General features: G+C 51.5%; 2 protein-coding genes across 3 annotated transcripts; one reads left to right on the top strand and one right to left on the bottom strand.

Annotated features, from left to right (window-relative positions):
- Nucleotides 1–2,441: 2,441 nt before the first annotated feature.
- On the top strand, nucleotides 2,442–7,610 carry IL12A (interleukin 12A). Its single transcript, XM_072868508.1, has 6 exons — nucleotides 2,442–2,479; nucleotides 3,630–3,852; nucleotides 6,057–6,164; nucleotides 6,283–6,324; nucleotides 6,428–6,532; nucleotides 7,443–7,610. The coding sequence occupies exons 1-6, from the start codon at nucleotides 2,442–2,444 to the stop codon at nucleotides 7,608–7,610; spliced, it is 684 nt and encodes a 227-aa protein (XP_072724609.1).
- A 1,811-nt stretch (nucleotides 7,611–9,421) lies between these two features.
- Nucleotides 9,422–22,345, bottom strand: LOC140654749 (caspase recruitment domain-containing protein 8-like). 2 transcript variants are annotated; one of them, XR_012043508.1, is made up of 17 exons: nucleotides 22,245–22,345; nucleotides 19,572–19,603; nucleotides 19,230–19,283; nucleotides 17,979–18,029; nucleotides 17,471–17,500; nucleotides 16,282–16,329; nucleotides 16,148–16,191; nucleotides 15,976–16,025; nucleotides 14,978–15,198; nucleotides 14,640–14,890; nucleotides 13,841–13,975; nucleotides 13,402–13,540; nucleotides 12,865–12,918; nucleotides 12,671–12,754; nucleotides 11,285–11,551; nucleotides 10,123–10,491; nucleotides 9,422–9,655 (listed from the first exon to the last, which is right to left on the bottom strand). XR_012043508.1 is itself a non-coding variant. In XM_072868452.1 (16 exons), exons 1-16 carry the CDS (start codon nucleotides 22,271–22,273, stop codon nucleotides 10,478–10,480), a joined length of 1,503 nt encoding a protein of 500 aa, XP_072724553.1. In that variant the 5' UTR covers nucleotides 22,274–22,345; the 3' UTR covers nucleotides 9,422–10,477. The 2 variants fall into 2 exon arrangements, 1 of the variants encoding a protein (XP_072724553.1); XM_072868452.1 differs by having other exon boundaries at nucleotides 9,422–10,491.
- Nucleotides 22,346–24,302: the final 1,957 nt, after the last annotated feature.

Here is a 24,302-nt window from a genome sequence, read left to right as displayed (position 1 = left end):
ACTCATCCAAACTAGCCCAAGCACCATGTTAACATCGTGTTCAGCATCTGCCCCAGGGACTCTCACCGCAATACCTGTGGGATTGCTGCTCTGGGGGGATTTGGGTCTGTAGAGCATGATTACAAATGCTAGAGCTTTGGTGGGTTTATCACCTCTGATCCTGCAATAGAGGTACAAGGATCTTCAGCAGCCAGGCATGGCAAGGACTTCAGTTTCGGATGCTATCAGGAAAATAAATGTGTGGTGACAATCACAGAATCACAGAATCGTTTAGGTTGGAAAAGACCTTTAAGATCATCGAGTCCAACCATAAACCTAACACTGCCAAGCCCACCACTACACCATGTCCCTGAGCACCTCATCCAAACGGCTTTTAAATACCCCCAGGGATGGGGACTCAACCCCTTCCCTGGGCAGCCCCTTCCAATGCTGGACAACCCTTTCAGTGAAGTAAAATTTCCCAATATCCAGTCTAAACCTCCCCTGGTGCAACTTGAGGCCATTTCCTCTCATCGTATCGCTTGTTACCTGGGAGAAGAGACCGACCCCACCTCTCTACACCCTCCTGTCAGGCAGCTGTGGAGAGCGATGAGGTCTCCCCTCAGCCTCCGCTTCTCCAGGCTGAACAACCCCAGGTCCCTCAGCCGCTCCCCATCAGCCTTGTGCTCCGGACCCTTCCCCAGCTCCGGTGCCCTTCTCTGGACACGCTCCAGCCCCTCCATGTCTCTCTTGTGGTGAGGGGCCCAACACTGAACACAGCATTCGAGGTGCGGCCTCACCAGTGCCGAGTGCAGGGGCACGATCACTGCCCTGGTCCTGCTGGCCACGCTATTCCTGATACAAGCCAGGATGCTGTTGGCCTCCTTGGCCACCTGGGCACACTGCTGGCTCACATTCAGCCGGCTGTCGACCAGCACCCCCAGGTCCTTTTCCACCAGGCAGCTTTCCAGCCACTCTTCCCCAAGCCTGTAGCGTTGCATGGGGTAAATCATTGATACAACAGTATCATTCGGGCATGGCTCTTTATACATAATTGAGAAAAACCTTCCTATTTGTAAAACAGCAAATGTAGCAACATTCAGTTATTTCTTCTCCTACCAGGAAAAAATTCACTCACCAGTATTAGGATATATTCCATTTTATCAGCAAATTAAACCCACCCCGTGCTTCAGTAATACATTACCTAATCATTGGGCTGAGGGAGCACTGTCCAAGAAAGCTTTGGAAGAGAAATGCTTTGGAACCTGTGCACCCCAAGACATTCCTTGCAAATTGTCTGTGAGCCATATATCATGAGAGATAGAAATTACATGAAGAAAGCAAAATATAGCTCAAGGTTTTGCATAAAAGGGAATCAGAGACGTCCTACTTGTGTGGCTGTCCTACTTGTGTAGCCTGTATTTTCCAGTCCCCTGTGGCTGGGGGTTGCTGGGGGGCCCTTTGGAGGTGGAGTCCTCCGAGAAGATGCTCTTGCCATCCCAGCCAGCTTTCAGCAGCACATATTGGACACCCTCTAGCCCTTTTTTTTCCCTCACCTCACTGCCTCGGGTCACAAAGAAATCCCTCCGGGAGCTGGGACTTGGCAGCAGGAAGGAAAGTCCTCTCTCCTGGCCCATGAGACCGTTGAGAAGAGGCACCTCCAGCACAGCTTCCCCGGAGATAATTATTCTGTGCACAATGTCTGTTCAATCGCAGCTGCATTCAGAGACCTTTGAAGGTATTTGAGCTAAATATTCCTCCTTTTGGACAAAGAACTCTAACTAATATCACAGTACATGCCTAAGTGCAGCAGAGGAATGCCATGAACAAGAAGCTGTTGTCCAGATTGTGCGTCAGTGTCCCACCTGAAGAGAAACCTCATGCCCTGCTGCTGAGGGCAACGCTATGACCGAGCATTGGGCAAAGAAACCTGGAAAGCCAAACTGATGCCTTTTCAAGAACACTCATGCAAGCATACGCCGAAGGTCTCTTTCACTTCTGCATCAGAAAAGAAAAAAGTCTCCTACACAAGATTAAAACCACAGCCCGCAGCCTAATGACTAGTGCAGAAATGGAAAACACACAGTGAAATTGGAAAATTATGCAGTGCTGGTATTCTAGCAAAGTAAGTCTCTAGACGCACCACAACCTGCTTATGGGAAACAAGATGTCAATTAAAATAAAAAGAATCTGAAAATGTGATATAAAACTCTTGATTCATCCTGCTCCCTTCCAAGTCGATAGCAAAACTCCCATTGACTTCACGGCAGACCCAACGGATAGAAAAGTTTTTCTACAGCCGTTTGGCGGGGATAAGAACGGCCATGTGCAATATGAACAAACATAGAAATATCAGGCGAGTCTACCAAGTGTGTCAGCAAAAAGCAAGTTTCCAAGCAGGTTTTCATGCATAGTCATTAGCAACATCTCACCATGATAGGTTTTAATAATAAAGAATGGAAATGGAGAAGCTTAGTGGGGTGCCACACGCGCACAGAGGGTAAGTAATTCTTGTTGGGCTGTAAGCTTGCTGCACGCTGCCTGCAAAGGCCGTTGAGAAGAGGCACCTCCATCCAGCACAGCTCCCCCGGAGATACCTGCTCTGTGCACAATGTCTATTCAATCGCAGCTGCATTCGGAGACCGCCGAAGGTATCTGAGCTAAATATTCCTCCTTTCGGACAAAGAACGCTAACTAATATCGCAGTACGTGCCTGAGTAAAGTCCTTCCAGCCTCGCCCAGCTCTGCCCTGCAGCGTCCCCAGCCAGGCTGTCCTGGTTTCAGCTGAGATAGAGTTAATTTTCTTTATAGTGGCTGGTATGGGGCTGTGTTTTGGATTTGTGCTGAAAACAGCGTTGATAACACAGAGATGTTTTAGTTGTTGCTGCACTGGTCAAGGACTTTTCAGCTCCCCATGCTCTGCCAGGGGCAGAAGAAGCTGGGAGGGGGCACAGCCGGGACAGCTGACCCCAACTGCCCAAAGGGACATTCCACACCATACGCCGTCATGCTCAGCACAGAAAGCTGGGGAAGAAGAAGGAAGGGGGACGTTGGGAGTGATGGCGTTTGTCTTCCCCAGTCACCGTTACGCGGGATGGAGCCCTGCTTTCCTGGAGATGGCTGAACTCCTGCCTGCCCATGGGACGGGGCGCATGAATTCCTTGTTTTGCTTTGCTTGCGTGCGCGGCTTTTGCTTTCCCTATTAAACTGTCTTTAACTCAGCCCACGAGTTTTCTTACTTTTACCCTTCCCATTCTCTCCCCCATCCCACCGGGGGGGAGTGAGCGAGCGGCTGGGGGGGCTCAGTTGCCGGCTGGACTTAAACCACGGCACAGGCTCAGGCGCCGGCAGCGGCCCCAGCAGCCCCGGGCCACCCCCGCCCCGGGTGCGGGATTCCCGGCGGGCGGCGGCCCCGCCGCTCTCGGGATGAGTGCTGCCTGCCCCCCGCCCGGCCCGCGCAGCGCCCGCCGCTGGAAAGGGAAGGAGCGGGGGAACTCCCGCTCCCGCCGCCCCTATAAGAGCCGCCGCGGCCCCGCCGGCACCGGCAGCAGCACCGGCAGCGGCACCGGCAGCGGCACCGGCAGCGGCACCGGCAGCGGCACCGGCAGCAGCAGCGGCAGCGGCACCATGCAGCAGGGCAGGGCGGGCAGCGCGGGCAGCGGCGGGCAGGCAGCGCCGCGTAGCGCCGGCGGCCGGGGCTGCAGGCAGCGGGCCGGGCCCTGGGCGCTGCTGCCCGCGCTCTGCCTGGCGCTGGCCCTGCCCGCCCCCGCCCGGGCGCTGCCGCCGCCGCCCCCCCGGCAGAGCCTGGCCGAGGGGCTGAGCCGCTCCCGGGAGCTGCTGGCGGCCGCCAACGCGTCCCTCCACCGGCTGAAGGTCTGCGAGGGGCCGGGCGGGCGGCGGGTTGGGGAGGGGAGATGGGCAGTGATGGGGCAGCGGTGGGACCCGGTGGTGGGGCAGTGGTGGGGCAGCGAGGGTGCCCAGGAGGGCAGTGACGGGTTGGTGATGGTGCCCAGGCAGGCGGTGAGGGTACCCAGGAGAGCAGTGATGGGGCAGCGATGGTGCCCAGGCAGGCGGTGACGGGTTGGTGAGGGTACCCAGGCAGGCAGTGATGGTACCTGGTGATGGGGCGGTGGTGGGGCAGCGATGGTGCCCAGGCAGGCGTGATGGGTTGGTGAGAGTACCCAGGAGGTCAGCGATGGGGCAGTGATGGTACCCAGGAGAGCAGTGATGGTGCCCAGGAGGGCACTGATGGGCAGTGACGGTACCCAGGAGGTCAGTGATGGTGCCCAGGAGGGCACTGATGGGCAGTGACGGTACCCAGGAGGTCAGTGATGGTGCCCAGCAGGGCACTGATGGGCAGTGACGGTACCCAGGAGGTCAGTGATGGTGCCCAGGAGGGCACTGATGGGCAGTGACGGTACCCAGGAGGTCAGTGATGGTGCCCAGCAGGGCACTGATGGGCAGTGACGGTACCCAGGAGGTCAGTGATGGTGCCCAGCAGGGCACTGATGGGCAGTGACGGTACCCAGGAGGTCAGTGATGGTGCCCAGCAGGGCACTGATGGGCAGTGACGGTACCCAGGAGGTCAGTGATGGTGCCCAGCAGGGCACTGATGGGCAGTGACGGTACCCAGGAGGTCAGTGATGGTGCCCAGCAGGGCACTGATGGGCAGTGACGGTACCCAGGAGGTCAGTGATGGTGCCCAGCAGGGCACTGATGGGCAATGACGGTACCCGGGAGGTCAGTGATGGTGCCCAGGAGGGCACTGATGGGCAGTGACGGTACCCAGGCAGGCGGTGATGGGTTGGTGAGGGTACCCAGGCAGGCAGTGATGGTACCCAGGAGAGCGGTGATGGGGCAGTGATGGTACCTGGTGATGGGGCAGTGATGGGGCAGCAATGGTACCCAGGAGGGCAGTGATGGGTTGGTGAGGGTACCCAGGCAGGCGGTGATGGTGCCCAGGAGGGCAGTGATGGGTTGGTGAGGGTACCCAGGAGGGCAGTGATGGGGCAGAAATGGTACCCAGGCAGATGGTGATGGGGCAGTGATGGTACCCGGTGATGGGGCAGTGGTGGGGCAGCGATGGTGCCCAGGCAGGCGGTAATGGGTTGGTGAGGGTACCCAGGCAGGTGGTGATGGTGCCCAGGAGGGCAGTGATAGGCAGTGACAGTACCCAGGAGGGCAGTGACGGGTTGCTGAGGGTACCCAGGCGGGCAGAAGCTCTCTGTAGACTCCCTTTAAGACTCCATACCTGGTCTTTGCTTTCGTGCCTCCTCTGGCCAGCCCTTTAGGATGGGGATTTGCTCAGGTGTCTTTCTCAGCCCTTATTCACTGCAGCCCCACAGAAACACACACGCCGTTGGCGGCACCAGCGACGCATCAACAGCCGGTTTGAGCCCTCTCAGTTTTGACCATGCTCTTTCTCTAAGGTCCCTGCAGAGCTGGCTCAGGAAATACTTGCTCCCGACTTGGTCGTTACGTTGCTGGTGTCGTTGGTTTGGTGCTGTAGCATCTTTCCACATTAAAGCCCCCTGGCAATAGTGCCCAGGGGATTTTTTTTTTTTTTTTTTTGCTAAAATTCCCTGCTATCGTTGCAAGCTTCGTCTCAGAGAACCACAAAAACCCCCACCACTAAATAGGTGCATTGTTCCCACATTTGCAGTGCATCAGTGAGCACTGGTAATGTCTATGCAGATGGTATTAGTTATTTTTCACTTTTTAAGAGATACTTTACATTTGAAACTATAGCGGCAGAAAGTTCTCAATAGATTCGATGTCTGAGAGAATAATTTAAAGTAATGGGGGCAGCGCAATTCGCAACAACATATAAAACAAATCCGTGCAAAGCCTGAGCTTATTCCCATTAAACACAACTGCCGCGTGCATTTCAGCCTCTTCGTCTATTTATTTGCTAGCTTTCATGTTTAACCATAGTCCTCCACACAGCCTCATTCCTAGCATTCAGCTAAGTGCAGACAGCTGTGACGCATCGCCTATAATTGTGTGTATTTACATATATATATATACGGTACCATAAAGCTGAGTCAATGACCCTTTTTTATTCCTTTTTAACGCAGGAGCTTGGCACGCTGGGATTTGAATGTACCCTTGAAGAGGTTGATCTTGAAGATATCACTGAGAATCGAATCAACACGATAAAAGCTTGCACATCTGAGGATCCAGCGGTAAAAAAAAAAAATAAAAATAAAAATCAAGTTTCAGCAGCATCATATTTTCGTGGAACAGCGGTATAATTCACACTTCCACAAAATCACCATGTCTCATTTCTTCTTTAATTTGCAGACTGGAAACTGTCCGGCACTGGAAAGATCTACTTTTGATATGGTAAACTGCAAGTTTCCCAAAAGAACCCCTTCTTTTGCTTGGGGTGTGCTTAAAGCATTTAACGAGAGATTCCCGCACTTCCTAATAATTCTGACTTTTGCAGAGTAAATGCCTGCAGGGCATCTATGAGGATCTGAACGCCTACAGGGCAGAGCTGAAGAACTTCAACGATCAATCGGTGCTGGCGACTATTGATGAAATGATGGAAGTAAGTATTTCTGTCTCCTTCCTTTCTACTATTTCTGTCTCAAATAAGTTTTTAATTCAGCGTGCTCCGTCCTGTAGTCAGTCAAATAGTGACCTTTCTTTAATCTGGTAATTTAAAAAGTTGTCTGTTACTGTTTTTCCTAGAAGGGACTTAATTCTTAGGAATTATGTGTCCCACTTCGTATTTTTGCCTTGCCGATATGCTCACCACATCAGGACTCGGGTGTATGGCTCCTTAGCAGCCCTTCTTCTTTCCCACCGCTCTGCTCTCGCGAGCAGATGGGGTACAGGATTTTCTCCCAGTTCCTCAGAGAACTCGAAAATAGAGTAAAAAGATACAGGGCCATCGCTCTATCTCTCTTCCAAATACTGAAATGTGGTACACCTGGTATACTGAATATGAAATAGGATGTATGAATTTTGATACATATTATTAGTGAGTACAGGGAATAGAAGTTAAAAGCTTACTTGTTTGTTTAGCAAAAGCTACTTTTAAAAAAAGTTAATTGCCTTTGTATTGATGCAGCATCTCCCGATAGCCTGGAGATTCTGGCCACGGGCAGATAAGCCCAGTCTAAGGGGTCGCTAGACAAAGCTGGCTGTAGGCTTATTATGAAAAAAGCATCTATTCCTGGGCAGAAAGAGCCTTTGTGCATGAATGGACAGTGTTGTCTCAAGCAAAGTACAGCTGCGCATCCTAAATCTATTAATGACGCCATTAAATATTTCAAATTTTATCCTAAGTCTATTAATTATATCATTAAATATTTCAGATTTTTCATTTATGAGAATAAATTCTGATTTCGAAGCGGTGTCATTTTTCACTCGGGGTGGAAAAAAAAAAAATCTAAAGAGGTTTTTGGTTTAGCCCCTTTCTGCTGATCGTTCGTAATGCCCCTACCTCTTCCCAGGCCCTGAAGACCAGCAGCCGGAGCGTGCCGCAGCCGCCGGCAGGCACGGGGCTGACCTCCTTCAAGGAGAGGATGAGGCTCTGCAGCATCCTTCACGCCTTCCAAATCCGCACGGTCACCATCAACAGGATGATGAACTACCTGACCTCTGCGGAGAGCTCGCTGTGAGCGCCCAGCCCTCGCGTATCAATCTCACCTAAGGATGTTTTGGAGAAAAAAATAGTAGGGTCGATACCCTGCAAGGTGGTTGGGGGCTTTTCAGGAACCAAGCGCATCAGATTTCACAGAGTTTCTTATATATCACGTTTTAGCGAGCTGTTGTCAGTGCCTTTCAAGCCATCACGTTAAACTTCTAGATTTCTAGAAAATAAGCTACAGCGTAGTACCAAAATGTTCTCAAACCACCAAACACTCAACTGTAATTTAACTGGTTTATTTATTCAGCTGTAATTTTCAGAAACTGAAACGTATTTATAATAATCAACTTATTTATGATGATATTCCTTATTTATTCTATTTATTGCCTAATAAAATTAAAGGTTGCATAAAAAAAATGTGGTGACTTTTTTTTTTCCCCCCTTCCTTGAGATATAGCACGAATACTTTTACATGCCAGCAATATTCAAAGTATTTTAAAGGTATACCATAGCAACATTCAGGACTGGTATCACACTTTGAAATCCTGTTTCCGTCTTGTTACTCACATCGGATGTGTTTCTTGTGGATTTTTCTCTCAGACTGAGCACTCAAAGCAACCCACTCAATTTCACCCTCATTTACAGTGATTTTTCCAGCCAGTTACATCGTTTCCAGGGTGAAATCCTGGCCTCACCGAAATCAACGGCTAAATTGTTTGTTTCCATGAGGCAAGGATTGCTGCAGAGCTTTGAAGGCCAGGAGCGATGCCGGGATGATTATCTTCCCAATTCCTGCCCGCAGTACGTCTGCCAGCCCGGACGAAGGCGTCCATCACCTCTTCGGCGATCTGCCCTCGGCCGAGCAGTGACTTTGGCCGTGTCCCAGCCAGCTCCTCCGCTGCCTCCCGTCACCCCATCAGCACCTCGTTCTTCAGCTCTCTCCCCTTGCTTGGTTTCTCCAAGCTCTGCCCTCCCATCTCTTTGGGGACCCCTCAAGCAGCCCCCTTTGATGCCGAGGGGCTGGTGGGACCCCTTGCTCTTCCAAATGCCGAGGGGACAGCTGCCATCCTCATCCTCTCCCCTCTTCCCCAAGCATGGGGGTTACCTGCACGCCACACCAGCTCTTACAATATAATCTTAGACATTCCCAGAGCTTTCTAACAGAACCAGATCCGTGGTCCCTGCCCCACAGACCACCCGCCCCGTAGAGCGAGTTGTAAGGTAAGAGCAACCTCGTGCAACTGTAACGTCTTAATTCCTTCTGCCTGCAAGAACTGGACAAAGCCAAACTGAAGACCACGGAAATACATTATCCTTTTTTTGTTTTTTAAAACATTCTTGATTTTAAGAGCCTGAGGGTTGAAGCCCTTAGCATCTCTTTTGACCATCTGCTACGCTATCCGGTTACCCTCATTATTACAAATAAGCATCTTATTTCCAGCTTAGATTTACTGATTGCTGCTGCTGACCAGAGGGTCCTCTTAGAGCTGTGTTTGCATCGGGTATCTTAAAGGTCCCCCTGAGGGCAATTTCCCCCCACTTGTCCCAGAGAGAAGAGCCAAGGGCAGCCCTGCCTGGGGATGGATGGAGAGCCCACACGTGCCTCCCTGCCTCCCACGGCTTTTTTTCCCCCTAAAAGCCCCGCTGGCAGAAAAGCCCGCGAGGTCCTGGGCACCAACACAGCCCTTTTCCTCAGCCCCCCGGGATGTACGTAGCAGTGGAGCATCAAGGGTTGGGAGGAGGGCCCACAACATACAACAACCTTGCAACGTTTCATCCAATGGCTAAAATTAAAAAAAAAATTCAAAAATCACATCTAAATAGTGTAAATGTTTCCTTTTTAATCCCTATTTTTTAAAAGTATGCTTTTTCTTTCATAGACATACGCAGAGGAAGATGATCAAAAGACCCCCGTGTCTTTAAAAACAAGACAATCTCCCGTGTCGGGTCACCGCTCTCTTCTGCAAATAACATTATTTCCGTATCTTTCACCATTCTGTAGTACGTGCATTGCCGACAGAGTGACAGCCTTCGCAGAGATTTTGGCTTCTCCCATTTTCGTTTAAGCACCTAATTCTATTCAAGTTAAAATTAATCAAGTAAAAAAAAAAAGTAGTTTGTAATAAAAAAAAAATTATACACCGTAAAAAAATTAACTCGTAAAAATTGAGACAGACTATACAGAAAAGAGTGAAGAAGAAATTCCCAGGGGAAATTCAAAGCTGCCTGGAGCTAATAGTGGTGCTCCCGTGAAACCACTCATCGGGTTTTTAGAAAAGAGAACCATAGCTTAACAAGGACTGAATGTACACGAGTATATACAGTAATTATGTGTATATATACACAATGATTATGCAAAGGAATTTATCTGCAAGTTTAGGATTATTCTTCCCTGATCTTGGGCATCTGTGCGAAATACAATGTACCTCATGATTTTAGCAGTTCAATTTTTTTTTTTTTAAGGGGACGAAAGTTTCTGCATAACTTTTCTCCCTGTCTTTCCCTGATGTAAATAAAAACTTTTCCAGATAACGATCATATACCTGAACAAGGTAAACTGGTTTCTTCCAGTGTTCATGTCTTTTAGGACTGGCTCAAATGAGACAAAGCTGGGTGGCAGTGTTGGGTTTGCCCGTACGTGAAGCCCGGCACTCCCGGCCGCGATGCTGGGATCCATCGCGTGAGTAATTGCTCCTGAAAGTCTTAGTGTGCTTATATCCACGCAAAATTTCATTCACATTTCTTGCGAAGATGCTGCCTAAACTTTCCGCTGAGTGATGCTGCCTTGCACCTTCCTTCCCGAATCTCAGCGAGATCCCGGGCAAGTGGACAGAGATAACGTCCGGCTGGGGAAGCTCCCACCGCGCTCCTTCTAGCTGCGGCTTCGCCAGCTCAGCACTAAGACGAGAAACCTGAGGGAAGGAACATGCACAAACACACACAGATTATCTGATCTCTACAAGTCACCGCAACATTCGAGTTGAATAATAAATGTATTAAAGCCTACGAGCCAGCGCAAGGCTATGGCACAGACAGGTTTGTGAGGGTCAGATGAGCGAGGGAGCACGAGCAGCTCTCCAGCCTTGGAAGCCAGGCTGCTTTTAGGGAGAGTTAAGAAAGAGCAAAGCTTTGCCTGTTTCAAAAAAATAATAATAATAATTTCATTTTTAAGAAAGATTCCCCTTGGCTGGTTGAGTTCTCAGCCCACTGAACAACTTTGGTATGCGCAGGATGAAGTGAACGGAAGGAGTCCCCCAGAAATCAGCGGGAGCACCCATGGGCAGCAAGGAAATACGTACACACACGCGTCTGCAGGACCGAACCGCTACGTCATCCGTCAGGGGAAGGTCTTAATTAACCCTTCCTAACATATATAAGACCCAAACGTCTCCTCTTTAGACTCCCTGAGAAAACCAAGAATGGGTTTGGGTATATAACGCTGACTAGCCTGGCCGTGACGGCTAGGTCATGCTGAGAGTACTCTCAACACAGTCAGTGCAAAAATATTATTCATTTTATCTCAGTTTCTGAAGGGAAGTATAAAAATGCCACAAGAAAGAAAGTCATTACTAATGGGAAGGGAGACAATTTTGACCTACGTAGTAAAACATGTGCTAGGTATTTGCTAAACCCTCTGATGTGAATTCTTAAAATACATCTGAAACACGCTGATGTAATGAAATAAATATAACGGGAAGGCGATACCCTGTAGGGCTTGCAGTATCTCATAGGACGCTTTTTCATGGAGACTTCTGTACAAAGCTTCTGCAGTTCCGTTGCTTTGCTCTCTGTCTCTCCACTTGCTTAACACCAGAAATTTTTGTATATTAACTTCTTCCTCTGTTGCCTGAATCTGCTCAATGTCTTTCATTTCCATCTGAAGACACTCAATGGCAATTTCTCTCCACTGCCTACCAAACAACTTTGCGATCACCATCAGCTGTTGATCCGTTAATTTTGGTTCAATTCCATCTGAAAAGGCAGAAAACAAAAATCAGATTGAACATTGCTCTTCTCATTAAACTTGTCACTAAATGACACTCTTCGTTCTGTGCGTGGCCAGGGGACATACGATGAAGGTGATCTTATTATTCAGATTATCCAGCAAGGTCAGAGCCAAGCGCTGGAGAAAAGCACCTGAAGGACTAAGAAGCCTGGCTTATGAAGATGACAACTCTGATTGCATGCTGGCTGCTGTAAGGATTTTTTTTCCATTTATAAGCAGCTATTCATCTAGTAGAAAAACGGTACGAACCGTACGTTCGCTTACCAAGCACCCAGAGATTTTGAGCCATGTACCGTTAAGGCCATGCTAAGCACTCGCTACCTTCTGGTGAGTTCTGATGCCAGTTTTTCTTGAAACCTACAGCTGCTCCAGATGTTTGGTTTTGCCTTTAATTACAACGGTTCAGAAGCCTCAGCCCGCTGGTTACACGGACCCAGCTGCTTTCCTCCTCGGTGTCCCCAGTCACACGTAAAACTGAGGTTTTGAGGGATGGAAGCTCTCCCTCTGGTGGCTACATGCACCCATAAATAAACACCTACACGGCTGCTTTTGCTGATTAATTTCTTTCGTTATTTATTGAGCTAACATTATTTCTTCTGTATTTTTTCCAAGTAACTGAGTAAATGAGTAGTTTCTGGGTGGGAGCTCCCAGACACCAAGCATTTCTGACCATCAGAACACCACATGGCAACAATAAACAGGAGATGATTTTTTTTCAGAAAAATTCAGCCTATTATGGCTCAGGAGGTATCCCAAACGCAAAATCTGAGATGCGTAGCGGAAACCTCTTCCAAAACCAGCCGCTGTTTCCCAGTCTTAGAAGACAATATCATTTTAGCTGACCCTTAGAAAGCAAATTTCCTAGCTGCTTCTCCCCATTTACTGACCGAACGAATGACAAAGTGTACCCAAGTATACGAATGTAGGTACAAATCCTGCATCTACAAAAGCAGCGCTTTCTCCTCCTATATATCATGCTCAGATTCGCGGAAGTCTTTAAAAAAGTGTGCTCAGGTTCAATTAATGGGATACAAAAAAAAACCCACCCCAAATCTGTTATTTTAAATGACACAGAAATGCTCTACCTGCATTATTGCCGGTCTTTTGCTTTTTGCTACAGAGCTCCTCTTCTTCCAAAATGCTGATGGCTGGTTTCCTTTTCTTGACACCTAAGAAGCAAGTGAGCGGTGATGTTACTTCTTTCGTATCACTTGAGCTACAGCAGCAAGCGAGGTACACAGAAAATAAGCAACCCCGACTTATCTTCCAATCGACTTACTGACTGCGCTTCTTTTCTGCTCGTTTTTGTTCTGATCGTAATGTATCCAGTCACCTGGTAAACAGTTTGCAGAGGAAACAAAAGGTGAGGTAGGAATTCCCATTGCTATGCCCTACATCCAATAATTCTTGGGCATAAAACCAAGCTGTTGGATGGACTCCGGCTGCTGAGCTAAGATTTTATATAATTAGATGATTTTTCCCCTCTTATCCAACGTGCTGCTGCAGCACGCCATCTATAATATGCAACAGAGACTGCGTATTCGTCCTAATAACTCAAATTAAAGCGGAGCATCCTCCTGCACACCCCACAGCCCCGAAGCCTTTGCCTGTTTGCTCGTGAGGGATTCTGCAGGTTACTGCAACACCCGCTACGTGACCTCCCAGAGCTCTTCTCTCTGTGTTTTGTCACTTCCAGCTCCAAACCTCGCGGTTTTAACAGCAGGAATTTCGGTGCCTCTAAGGGCTGAATTATATCCCGACTCCTGCATCTTTTCAGCAGGAACAAACTAGTTGGGGGAGAAGACCAAAGACTCACTCTCTCTTAGTTTTGCTTTCCATACGGTCGCATCAGACTCCAGCTCAACCAAAGACAAGGTGAAGTCGTCGGGTTTCTCCAAATAGACTTCGATGTAACTTTTTAGTTTCAAGAGCGATCCATCAACAAATTCAATTTCCTATCAAATGTAAATATGTTAAAAATAAACATTTATCCAAACATAAACTAAAGAGGAGTATTTGGCTGTTGGCACAGATCTGAGCCCAACCCTAATCTCCCCAGAGTTTTGCTGTTGACTTTGGCGTCAGGATTTCATCCCAAAATTTTAGGGCTGTAAGAGGCAAATGCCTTCTGCAGCGATGGCAGATGCACGTGAAAAATGCCCTTAGTGCCTGTGCAGGAACCACAATTTGCCATTTTGTACCATGTTTCTAATCCAGCTACAATGTACGAAATGAGGGTTGTGTAAGGGACTTACCTCTGGAGTTATTTCAGCTTCTGGCTCGCAAACTAATCTATACCTCTTTCCTTTCTGTAGTAATTTCTGGCATACAGGGGGCTTGTCAATTTTAATGAATTTCTTATTTGAATGTTTTACGGCTCTTGAGATATCCTAAAATTTAAAAATACAATGTAAAGGTCACTCGTCTCAGTAAAGGAATTAACATTTAAAACCTGTGCTCATGTGGCTCCCTGGGCTTTTCTCTGTCCCCAGCTCTATGAAATGGCCGTGACCTGTTCCACACGGCAAACTTTACAGAAAGCTGTGCGCTAAACACCACGCTCAAAAACCAGCAAATAAACTTCTTCAGCTATTGTGCTACACGGGTGAAATTAGATAGAAGAGTCTGCAACCCAAACAAAAGGAAGGTTATCTGTTGCTGTCCTCTCCTAGTCTCTGCCTACGTACCGTAGGGGGGAAGGGGTGAGAGGACAAGGAGCTCTTTCAGGTACAAATCCTGAGCTCCACGGATTTTGCTGGCAAACAGGTTTCTGATGTATTTCTTTTCTATAGCAGCTTGTGAGTGAACATGTGGGCCAGTATAATTCCTTAAATATCATATCCTAACTTGGTAGACCTTTTTGGTATGGAAGTCTCATTATATATATAAAATACACATATATGTATATAAAAAAATATATATCATTGCATGCAAACACCGGGGCGAGAGAAGAGCATCTCTTCGCCATACCCCATCCTCAACGTAGCACCCCCATAACCCACCCTGCCAGTATTTCTACACCACGCCGCCCTACACCCCCACCACGAGCCATACCTTTATAAAGGAGTCGTTGTTTGTAGCCACGTAGACCCGAAAGGATAAGGAGGGATGCTCGTCAACGACTTTGTAGAGGATGACGGCACCGTGGTACTGCACCGGCTCCTGGCTCTGGATGAGCGGTCCCACCGGCGAGAGCGAGCTCACCAGCCACTTCACGTGCGAGGCCGAGTAGTCGGCGGAGGGCTCGATGGCCGCGCCCTCGCCTTTGATGTGCAAAACCTTGAAGGCCATGCCAGCGCCATGATCTGCGGGGACACGGGGCCGCCTCAGCACCTCCTGCGCCGGGGAGCCCGCAGCCTCCCGCGCCCGCCGGGCCGGTGGCCGGCACTCACCACCGAGGCAGAGGGAGTGGGGAAACTGGATGGAGGTGAGAGCAGGGGCCGAGTCGCAGCGCACGTCGAAGAGGGGGCCGCCCACGATCCACGGCTTTTCCACGAGGTTGGCGTATTTGCTCCAGGATAAGAGGGAATATGTGATTTTGACGGCCCCCGTTACCTCAAAAATCAAGCCCGTGAGGCTGCACTGGTAAGTCCCCTCTGCGTCCAGCTGCACCCTGCCGTGGGCAAGAGTGACCCGGTTAGTGTAGTTTCCACCACCTAGTAAATACTGTAACGATGCGGTTTGCAAGGGATAACAGAGAAACTCCCTTCCCAACAAGCGCAGAGCACTTTTTATCTGAATAGCACAGAAGGCACAATTTTTTTTCTCCAGTCTCTATGTTTAAACCGTCGCTGGAGTGTTAAAAACAGGCTGGGAGGACCCAGCCAGTGCATGCAAAATAGCTGTAATGAACATTTTTGCATAATGTTTCCTGCAAACGAGGCAGCTGCTTTTACACAAAGGGCTCAGCCCAGCTCCCATCGATGTCGGAGCCAACTTCACACACCAACAACATCAACGTCATACACGGACAACACCAGCGTCACACGCTGATGACAGCTTCCAAGCCAGACAGAGGGAGCACAAGGCTGGCATCCAACAAAAAATGCAAGGTCAGTGCAAACGGGGAGGACGAGTATTCCTGCGAAGCAGGGCAAGACCCCTCATGTGTGTCCAGACTGAAAAAAAGCACATAAAAATGTGCCTGATGTTAATTACCGCAGCGAGACGAGGCAGGCAAGAAGCTGTCTTAAGAGCTTTCTTGGACCAACACCTGCAGGCAGCATGGGCAGCTGCTCTAAATTGATTATTTTTAAGGATTTGGGGGCATCCGTTATCACTCCAAATGTATTTGTGCAGCAAATTAGTCTTTTTCCCACTTAAATTGAAGAGAGAAGTATCTTGATGAGAACAATATAAACGTATACCCATTATATTAAAAAAAACATACACATGTTGTCCTCCAGAAAGTCTCCTGGGGGTCACTTGCTCCTTCTGGTCCTATATAAATAGATAAAAGAAAAATACATACTTAAAAAGGTGATGAGAGAGCAGAATTACAATTTGCAGATTATCTCATGCAAAAATATGGTTGTGGTTTGTTTTTTTTTTTTTAAACATACATTTTCATTTCTGCAGTGCTCACAGGATGGCAGACAGTTCACTCCTAGTGAGAAAACAGGAAGATCAGCTCATTAAAAGCAAAGTAATTAAAGACTCTGAAAAAAAAAACAACCCTCAAGAGATCTGTTACTACCTGATTCATTGCAGTGCGGTAGCAATTCCTTCTCCTCTTGTTCTTCACCTACAGAAAAGAAGTTTGCAGCAAATAGCTCAGCCTCCAGCAGGTTTCTGCTCCCATATTCAGCAAGGACAACCCACTAGTTTAATTTGCTTACATTAAAAAATACTTAAGGAGAATATTCCTAAGACTAAGTACTTACAGGCACACTTGCACACCCATGTGTGCAGGCTTTGCACAGCGTGGGGATGAAGCTGAAGATCAGGATACAAAATTTGTCAAGAGCTCATAACTTGCCCAAACTACTGTAAATTTTCATAGGGGTTAAAAAAAGCCTCGTCTCCAGGATGAGTCTCATCGTGCCAAGTATAAAGTTCAACCCCCCGGCACAGAAGCTGGCAACAGCCCTTCCCAGTGAGCAGGTAACCACACTATTTGCAGAGTATTTGTCCCTGAAGTGATTTAAAAGTGCCTGAATCCTCCTTACTAAGCCCCAAGACAACAGAAAGCAAGCAGAGCTGACACATCGGGCAAAAGCTTTTAGCCCGAAGGGTGCATTTTGCAGAAGCCGAGCAGCAGAGCTGTTGCATCCAGGCGTGAGGACGGGCTGGCTGCCAGCGTGCGGAGGCACGGGTGCTGTGCCGCTTGCTCCTGCTCCCCATCCCACCACCACCGCTCCGGGCAAGCAGGGACTCCAGCCGGGCCGTCCCAAAGTCATCCTGGGACATCAACACCCTCCTGGGCAGGCAGATGCGGGAGAGGGAGAAAAACGTATCGCTGCAGCGAACAGCCTGGGAAACATCAGGCGAAGACCCGCCAGCGCGTTGGCTCCCTTCCCGCAGCGATGCTATTCCAGTCCCCGAGCCGCAGCGGGGTTGCGGTGACCCGGGGCCACCCGTGGCGCGCGGGCGAGGAAGGGTGCCTCCGTGCCGTCCGGCATCTCCCTGCACCTGCAGCCCTGCGCCGGGCTCCATTTGCAAACAGCGGCAGCAAGCGTGCACCGCGCATGCACCCCACGCACCCCCCCTTCCTGGGTACGGTCTCTAGCAAAGAGTTTTACCGAAGGACACGGAGGTGACGGCTGGGCCAGCACTAAACCGCTCTCTTGCCATCACGTATCGTCGCCCTCGTGTGTCACCTATCCGTGTCGGCTTCCTCACGCCTTGCAAGGCGGATAGAAGGAACAAAACAAAAGCACACTCACCCGACCTTCTTCCATCCGACTCCTCCGCATCTGATGAGAAAAAGCTTTGTAATTATTTAACTAAAGACTATCAGCCTTGCAGGAAACCAGAATAAACTGCTGGTAGTGTAACCCGTGTAAGCGCAAACCCACAGGCTTTTCATCAACAGCAAACGCTTCCTTTAATTCTTTTCCTGTCCATCCTGTTTTGCCACTTTTGCTGCCAACTTTTAAGCAGATTTACAGCCTCTCGGTGTTCGGACAACTACTGTGGTGTAAAAACATCTGCATGTATTGCATCTACGAGGCTAAAGCAACATTAGCTGCTGCTCCTCTATTATTGCTCTGCTCAAAACTGAGCGGCTAGGAAATTTGCTCACAAAATATCATTCTGCTTTTCAGCACGCAATCACCGAATTAAGAGTCTTATACAATAACCCCGAGACTATTCCCATGAAAAGCAGCTCGTTTAAACTGAACGTACCTTCTCAAAAGGGAGAAAATACCTAAATCGCGATGCGATGCTCACCTGACTCCTCTTCCGAGCTACTGCTGGAGCTGTTTTCGGAACCATCCTCTCCTTAACAAAATTACACGCCATTAGTCACAGGCAGAATGAAATAAAGCAATGCCCCAGGTAAGTAAAAGGATACACCTAGAAGTGTCATACATCAGGTTGGTCAGCGGGTTAGATGATATAACAAGGTAGAAAAAATACTTAGGCAGAGAGGAGCATCAGAGCATCAACTCCCAGCATCAGAGGAGACTTAGGGGTCACCCAGGCCCTTCTGAAGGATACCTGTGATGTTCAAGATGCTTAATTTTAATGTTTTATACAACCTGGGACTATTTTGGAGCTTCACCCGTGGCACGGCCCAGTTCATCCAGCTAAATTATGGTTTTCCGTGACATGCTGTGAGGTGGGAGAAGCATCGGTGGGAGCTGGTGCATCCCACCAGCGACGTGACTCATGGGGATCAGAGAATGCTTGGGATTGGAAGGGACCTTTACAGGTCATCTAGTCGCCATACGCAGCTTTAATAAATTATTCTTACAAACGTTAAGTTGAAGAGAGACCAGTATTGCAAAGCACGTGACTTGAGGAGTTGCAGCAGTGTCTACACTGTGGTTTTATCAGGGTGCGGGGATGTCGTGGTTTAACCCCAGTTGGCAACTGAGCCCCACACAGCCGCTCGCTCACTCCCCGCCGGTGGGATGGGGGAGAGAATCGAGGGGAAAAAAAAGTAAAACCCGTGGGCCGAGATAAAGACAGTTTAATAGGACAGCAGAGGAAGAGAAAATAATAATAATAATAATGATAATAATAATAATGATAATAATTATAAAAGAATGTACAAAAAACCTGATGCACGATGCAAATAATAATAATAGAATGTACAAAGCAAGTGATGCACAATGCAATTGCTCACCACCCGCTGACTGATGCCCAGCCCGTCCCTGAGCAGCGATCGCTGCTCCCCGGCCAACTCCCCCAGTTTCTATACTGAGCATGACGCCATATGGTATGGAATAGCCCTTGGGCCAGTTGGGCTGTGCCCCCTCCCAGCTCCCTGTGCACCCGGCAGAGCATGGGAAGCTGAAAAGTCCTTAACCAGTGTAAGCACTACTGAGCAACAACTAAAACACCCCTGTGGTATCACCCCATTCTCATCCTAAATCCAAAACACAGCAGCATACCAGCTACCGGGAAGAAAATTAACTCTAGCCTAGCCAAAACCAGGACAGGGGAAATGGCACAGCCAGCCACGTGTGTGCTCACCCGCTGGGTGCTCCTCGGCCGAGCCCTCTCCCTCCATACCGCCAGCCACCACCTCTGCAAGAGAAAAGCAGTTGGGGGATATAAGCTCAAAAAAGATTTAACTCTTTTCTTGGTGTGTTTTTGTACTATGCAGGTCAGAGGAAGGGAATACATAGCAAAGGAATATGAATTTTAAAAATCAGCATGAAAAAATCCAAATATTTTCCTCTTATCCATTAAACTAAGGCATTACACCACATTTTTTAAAGCCAGCAGTTATAAAACTGTCGTTTCCATTCCAAAGGATAGGCATTTCTCATAGCAATCCCATTTGAAGCGCGGTATTTCACAAAATTACCGTACCTTTTTCATCTGAAGAGAGGGACTCAGCTCCGCTGGAAGACAAAACGGGAGATACATGAGCAGGTCCATCAGTCCTTTGCCGTGCCTCCACACAAGCGGGCATTTACCCACCGCCCTGCCCGCTGGCATTGCTCGCCGGTTTTGGCCAGGGAAAAGGAGGTTATAAAGTAACTTACAATGGGGGGCTTGGAGTTAAAAATTAATTTTCCCTAACTTCACCCATGGCCCTGGCTCTCGCCCCGGCCCACAGGGATGCCTGGCTCTCCTGCACGTTTCCCACCGGCACAAGCCCTCGGCGCCAGCCCCTTTTGCAAAGCGCCCGGAGTTTGTGTGCCAGGCGCCCGTCGGTTTTGGTAGCAATCCAACCAATCTTCTTCAGCAAGGCACGAAGCGCAGATAAACACGGTGGCTAACACGTGGCAGATGACTCCCATTTGTGCCTGTGGCAAATTTGTGGCCCGTGGCAAATTCAGACCAACTTTCAGTCTCCGTTTGCTCTTTAGAAGGGGAAATGTGCTGGTTTTAGCGTTTATGGATAAAGATCAGGTCTGGAAACCTTTCCATGGAGCTCCGCAAAGCTCCCCAACGTCCTCCCTGCAGCCCCACCAAATAGCACCATAAAAGCTGCTGCTGAGGAAGGGAATCGCCCTGGGCGCAGTTACCATAAACCAGCAGGTGACATCCAGCTCCCCATCGCTTCGGTGGCACGAGCAAATATCCCAGCCCTTCCGCCCTGCCAGCTGGAACGGCAGCCGTACGCCACGTGGGCAGGGAAAGATGAAATATTCCCCCACTCTTTGGAGGCAGGCGAGGGATTTCGGTGCCGCCCTGGCGATGCCAAGGGATGCCGGCAACAGCAAAGCCAAGCCGCGGCAAGTTACTCTTCAGCAGCTCTGCTCAGGAGCCTGATTTTGACCATCCCGGGCTGCCTGCCGTGCACCCGCAGCCCATCCGCTCTGGGCCCCAGCTCCCCGGGGAGCACCCGGCACCGGGGGGATGCCGCCGGGGTGAGCGGGCATCACCACGGGGCTCAGAGCCTCGGCCGCTGCCGCGCTGGGGCAGCTCAAACACAAAATTAAAGAATAAAAAATGACTAGGTGGTCATGGTAGAGGCAGGAAAATAAATGCCCTAACGTATGGCTGAGGCACTAGGTGAAGCGATGCAAGAAAGCAGGGTCCTGGGCGAAGCGCGGCGGAGTAGGCAGCTGCATGGGAATGCTCCCACGCAGCCTGGAGCTGTAAGAGTTTGTTGGTTAAGGGCAGGGAAAACGGTGCTGAGGCCAGTTAGATATGCAGGAGAAACTGGGCAAGGGCTTCTCCGCAGGCATGAACGGGCAATTATACAATGGGGTTTGTGCTTCCAAACTGTATCTTAAAAAAAAAAGAAATATAATGACATAGTATCTGCAGGATTTGGACACAGCCTGGCTATACCCCAGAGACGGCGCCTGAGCCAAGCGCTGTTTGTGCAACCCTTCCACCAAGCGCTGGCTTGCTAAATACGGTTTGCAGCAGGCTTGTACCCCCTCACAGCTCCATTTCCCTCCTCCTAAGCTAAAAAACACGCTCTGGAGGAGGGAAGCAAGGAGGAAAAAAGCAAACCAAACCAAACCACCTCAGCCCTATTCAGTCGAAGAAATTAGTGCCCGCAATTAACGGCAGGGAAGAAAGGCATCGCCAGCTCCATCCCCTGCCCCGCAAGGGCGGCCGTGCTGCTTCCCCCTTTTTGCTGAAGCAAAAGCAAAGCGGGGTGGCCCCGCTGGCCGCGACAGCTTGGGGGGGAGGAGGTAACCGGGCTCCTTTCTAAACGGCCCCAGCTGCCGCCTGTTCTGGCAATACCCGGGCTGCAGCCGGGGCGGAGCGGGGCCGGGGGAGCGGGGCCGGGGCAGCGGGGCCGGGGCAGGTGGAGCGGGACCGGGGCAGCGGGGCCGGGGCAGGTGGAGCGGAGCGAGGCCGGTGCGGAGCGGGGCCGGTGCGGAGCGGGGCCGGTGCGGAGCGGGGCCGGTGGAGCGGGGCGGGGCAGGGCAGGCGGAGCGGGAAGGCGGCTGGCTCGCCCAGCGCTTTTGTCTGCCGGAGCAGAGGATGCGGAGCGGGGCCGGGGCTGGCGGGCGGCTGCTGGCCTGGCCCTGGGGAGCCCCCGCTGCAGGTGCAAGGCTGGGCCCTGCGCCCCAAAACCGCTGCGGCTTTTGTCTGTTTGTTTGTTTGTTTGGGGGGCAGGAAGGGCAGTCTGGGCTCAGCGCCAGCGCGGGGCAGGGAGCAGGGAGCCTTCGCTGGGGCCCGGCAGGGTGGGGGAGATGGGGGGACGGGAGGCAATGGGGCGGGGGTGATGGTGGGCGGGGTGGAAGTGGGGGCTGGGGGATGGGGGAGACAGGAGGATGAGGGGGATGGGGGATGGGGACGGTGCAGGAAGGATGCTGGGGGGATGGGGGGATGCTGGGGGCATCGGGAGGGGCTGGGGGTGCAGGGAGGCGTGGGGAGGGGCTGGGGGCGCAGAGGGCATGGGGAGGATGCGAGGAGGGGGAAGGGAAGTTGCCGGGGGATATAGGGGCGGGGGGTGGCCGGGGTCTGCCGGGCAGGCCCGGGGGGTCCCGGGGATGCTGGGGAGGGAGCCGGGGCGGAGCAGCGCATGGCGGGGGGGCAGCCGAGCCCGCCGGTCCCCCCGTCCCCGCTCACCTGTCGGGCTCCTGCCCGCGGCGGGACATCGCGGCGGGAGGCGGGCGGCGGGAGCAGCGCGCCCGGGCTCGGGGTGGGAGGGGGGAGGCGGTCCCGACCGCGGCCACGCCCCTCGGCCACGCCCCTTCTCCCTGCCCCGGACCCGACTGTGGGGGCGGTCCCAACCTCGGCCACGCCCCTCGCCCCCGCCCCTTCTGCCTGCCCCGGAGCGGACGGTGGGGGGGGCGGTCCCGACCGCGGCCCCGCCCCACAGCCCCGCCCCTTCTGCCCGCTCCCCCGACGCGACCGGGGGGGGGGGGGCCAGGGGCGGTCCACGCACGTGCGTGGCTCACGGACACGCGGAGCGCCGCTGCGGCAGTGCGCCTGCGCGGCACGGCGGCCACGGGCGGAGGCGCGGGCGGGACGGCCGCGGCACGGGGGAGCTGGTACCGCGTGCTGTGCCCGCTGCTGCGCGCGGCCGCTGCGCGCCCCCGGCAGCGGTGCTGCGAGCGCGCGAGGGACGCTGGGCACGGGCGGTACGGACGCGCATGTACACGCACTGTGTAGGCGTCTGGGCACCGCGGGACGCTCGTGTGCTACGTCTGCTGCGTAGGTACGTGCCTGTGTGTGTATATGGACTCACACACACAGGCGCTGTCGGTACAGATACAGATGTATATGGTATACCTTCATAAATATATACGCACTGTTCATAGACTGGGCATTTCGGGTGTTATATGTTAGAGTAGAACAGAATCGGAATAGAATAGAATAGAACCGGAAGTGAATAGAATCGGAATCGAATCGAATAGAATTGGAATAGAACAGAATAGAATAGAATAGAATCGGAATAGAATAGGATAGAGGTATTGTATATACCTACTAGATACATAGCGTCTATAGGTGTGGCATTATATACAGTGAAACACCTCACCGCTGCACACGCACGGCAGCTGGATACCCCACGCTGCCAGCCCAGGCAGGAGGGCTGCCCCCTCGCACACCGCAGGCAGCAGGGCCGGGGTCCAACGCTACCAGGGGACGGCAGGTTGTGCCCCGGCACCGGCACCGGTTTCCCGGCCGGTGCCGTGTGGGAAGCCAGGCAGGGCACACCGGGCAGGAAAGCGCTGCCTGTGCCGCTCCCGTCTCCCCTTTGCGAACCCCGTGGGCAGGCAGGGCGTGAGGACTGCCAGCGCCCAGGGCCACCCTGGCATCACCCGCCTCTCTTCGCCGGCGGGAAACGCCGTGGGCAGCTCCGCACGCTGCCGCTGCCGGCGAGGTCGGGAAGGGAAGATGCCGGATGCCGCCCTCGCAGTTGGCTGCATTGGGATCTGCTCAGAGGTGCCTTATAAAAAAAGAAAAAAACAAAAAGAAAAGAAAAAAACAGCCCTTTTATTTTTATTTTTTTTCTTTCCCAAAGGAAGGGAATATAAGCTTCTCCGCCAGAAGCATTTTGGTAGTGAAGTGCTCCTGCAGTATCGAAGGTGTCCCCAGAGCTGCAGCAAACCTCGCAGAGCCAGCAGCCCCTCTGCCCCGGGCGTGCCGGCGGGCGGCCCTCGCCTCTGCAGGGCTGTAAAACCTCCCTGCGAGAGCCTGCCGAACCCGGGCGAGGGGCGGCCGTCCCGCAAGGACGGGGATTTCCAGGCCTCCAAGCGGGCTCCGGACAAGGAAACCCTCGCGCACCCTCGCTTTGCACATCCTCGCGCACCCTCGCTTTCCCCCTCCCGCCCCGCTGCCGCCCATCCGAGCACACCTGGCTGGAAATACCCCAAAATCTTCTTGATTTGTGCCAGCACAAGCTGAGCCCTTTGGGAAGAGGGAGTGGCAGGTGTTTGTTTTAAAGCTATTCCTCTTATGCCAAAAGCTCATCCGGCCCCAGCCCAGATCCCAGCATCGCCCTGCTCCCCTTCCGCCAACCCCAAAGCGGCTCCTGGGCGCAGGCCGGGTACAGAGTCACCCTTTGTGCGTCTGCCCGGGGCACACATGAGGAAAAAAAAGATAAGCTCTATAAACAAGTGTAAGTATATAAGTAAACACCGTCTCAAAATGCTGTTCCAGGTGCCTTTGAAGCGCTCAGCT

Source organism: Ciconia boyciana, chromosome 7, assembly GCF_034638445.1.
Source record: "Ciconia boyciana chromosome 7, ASM3463844v1, whole genome shotgun sequence".
Taxonomy (NCBI): domain Eukaryota; kingdom Metazoa; phylum Chordata; class Aves; order Ciconiiformes; family Ciconiidae; genus Ciconia; species Ciconia boyciana.
The sequence above is the reverse complement of the archived record's forward strand: the minus strand, read 5'-3'. Positions and strand labels throughout refer to the sequence as shown.

Excerpts from the sequence above, each read along its gene's own strand:
- IL12A (XM_072868508.1), top strand. The coding sequence starts at position 2,442 with ATGGAGAAGCTTAGTGGGGTGCCACACGCGCACAGAGG. Across the intron at positions 6,165-6,282 it reads GCACATCTGAGGATCCAGCG|ACTGGAAACTGTCCGGCACT; the intron begins GTAAAAAAAAAA and ends TTTAATTTGCAG. Across the intron at positions 6,533-7,442 it reads CTATTGATGAAATGATGGAA|GCCCTGAAGACCAGCAGCCG; the intron begins GTAAGTATTTCT and ends ACCTCTTCCCAG.
- LOC140654749 (XM_072868452.1), bottom strand. The coding sequence starts at position 22,273 with ATGTCCCGCCGCGGGCAGGAGCCCGACAG. Across the intron at positions 12,755-12,864 it reads GCAGAAAAGAAGCGCAGTCA|GTGTCAAGAAAAGGAAACCA; the intron begins GTAAGTCGATTG and ends CTTGCTTCTTAG. Across the intron at positions 11,552-12,670 it reads AAAGACCGGCAATAATGCAG|ATGGAATTGAACCAAAATTA; the intron begins GTAGAGCATTTC and ends CTGCCTTTTCAG.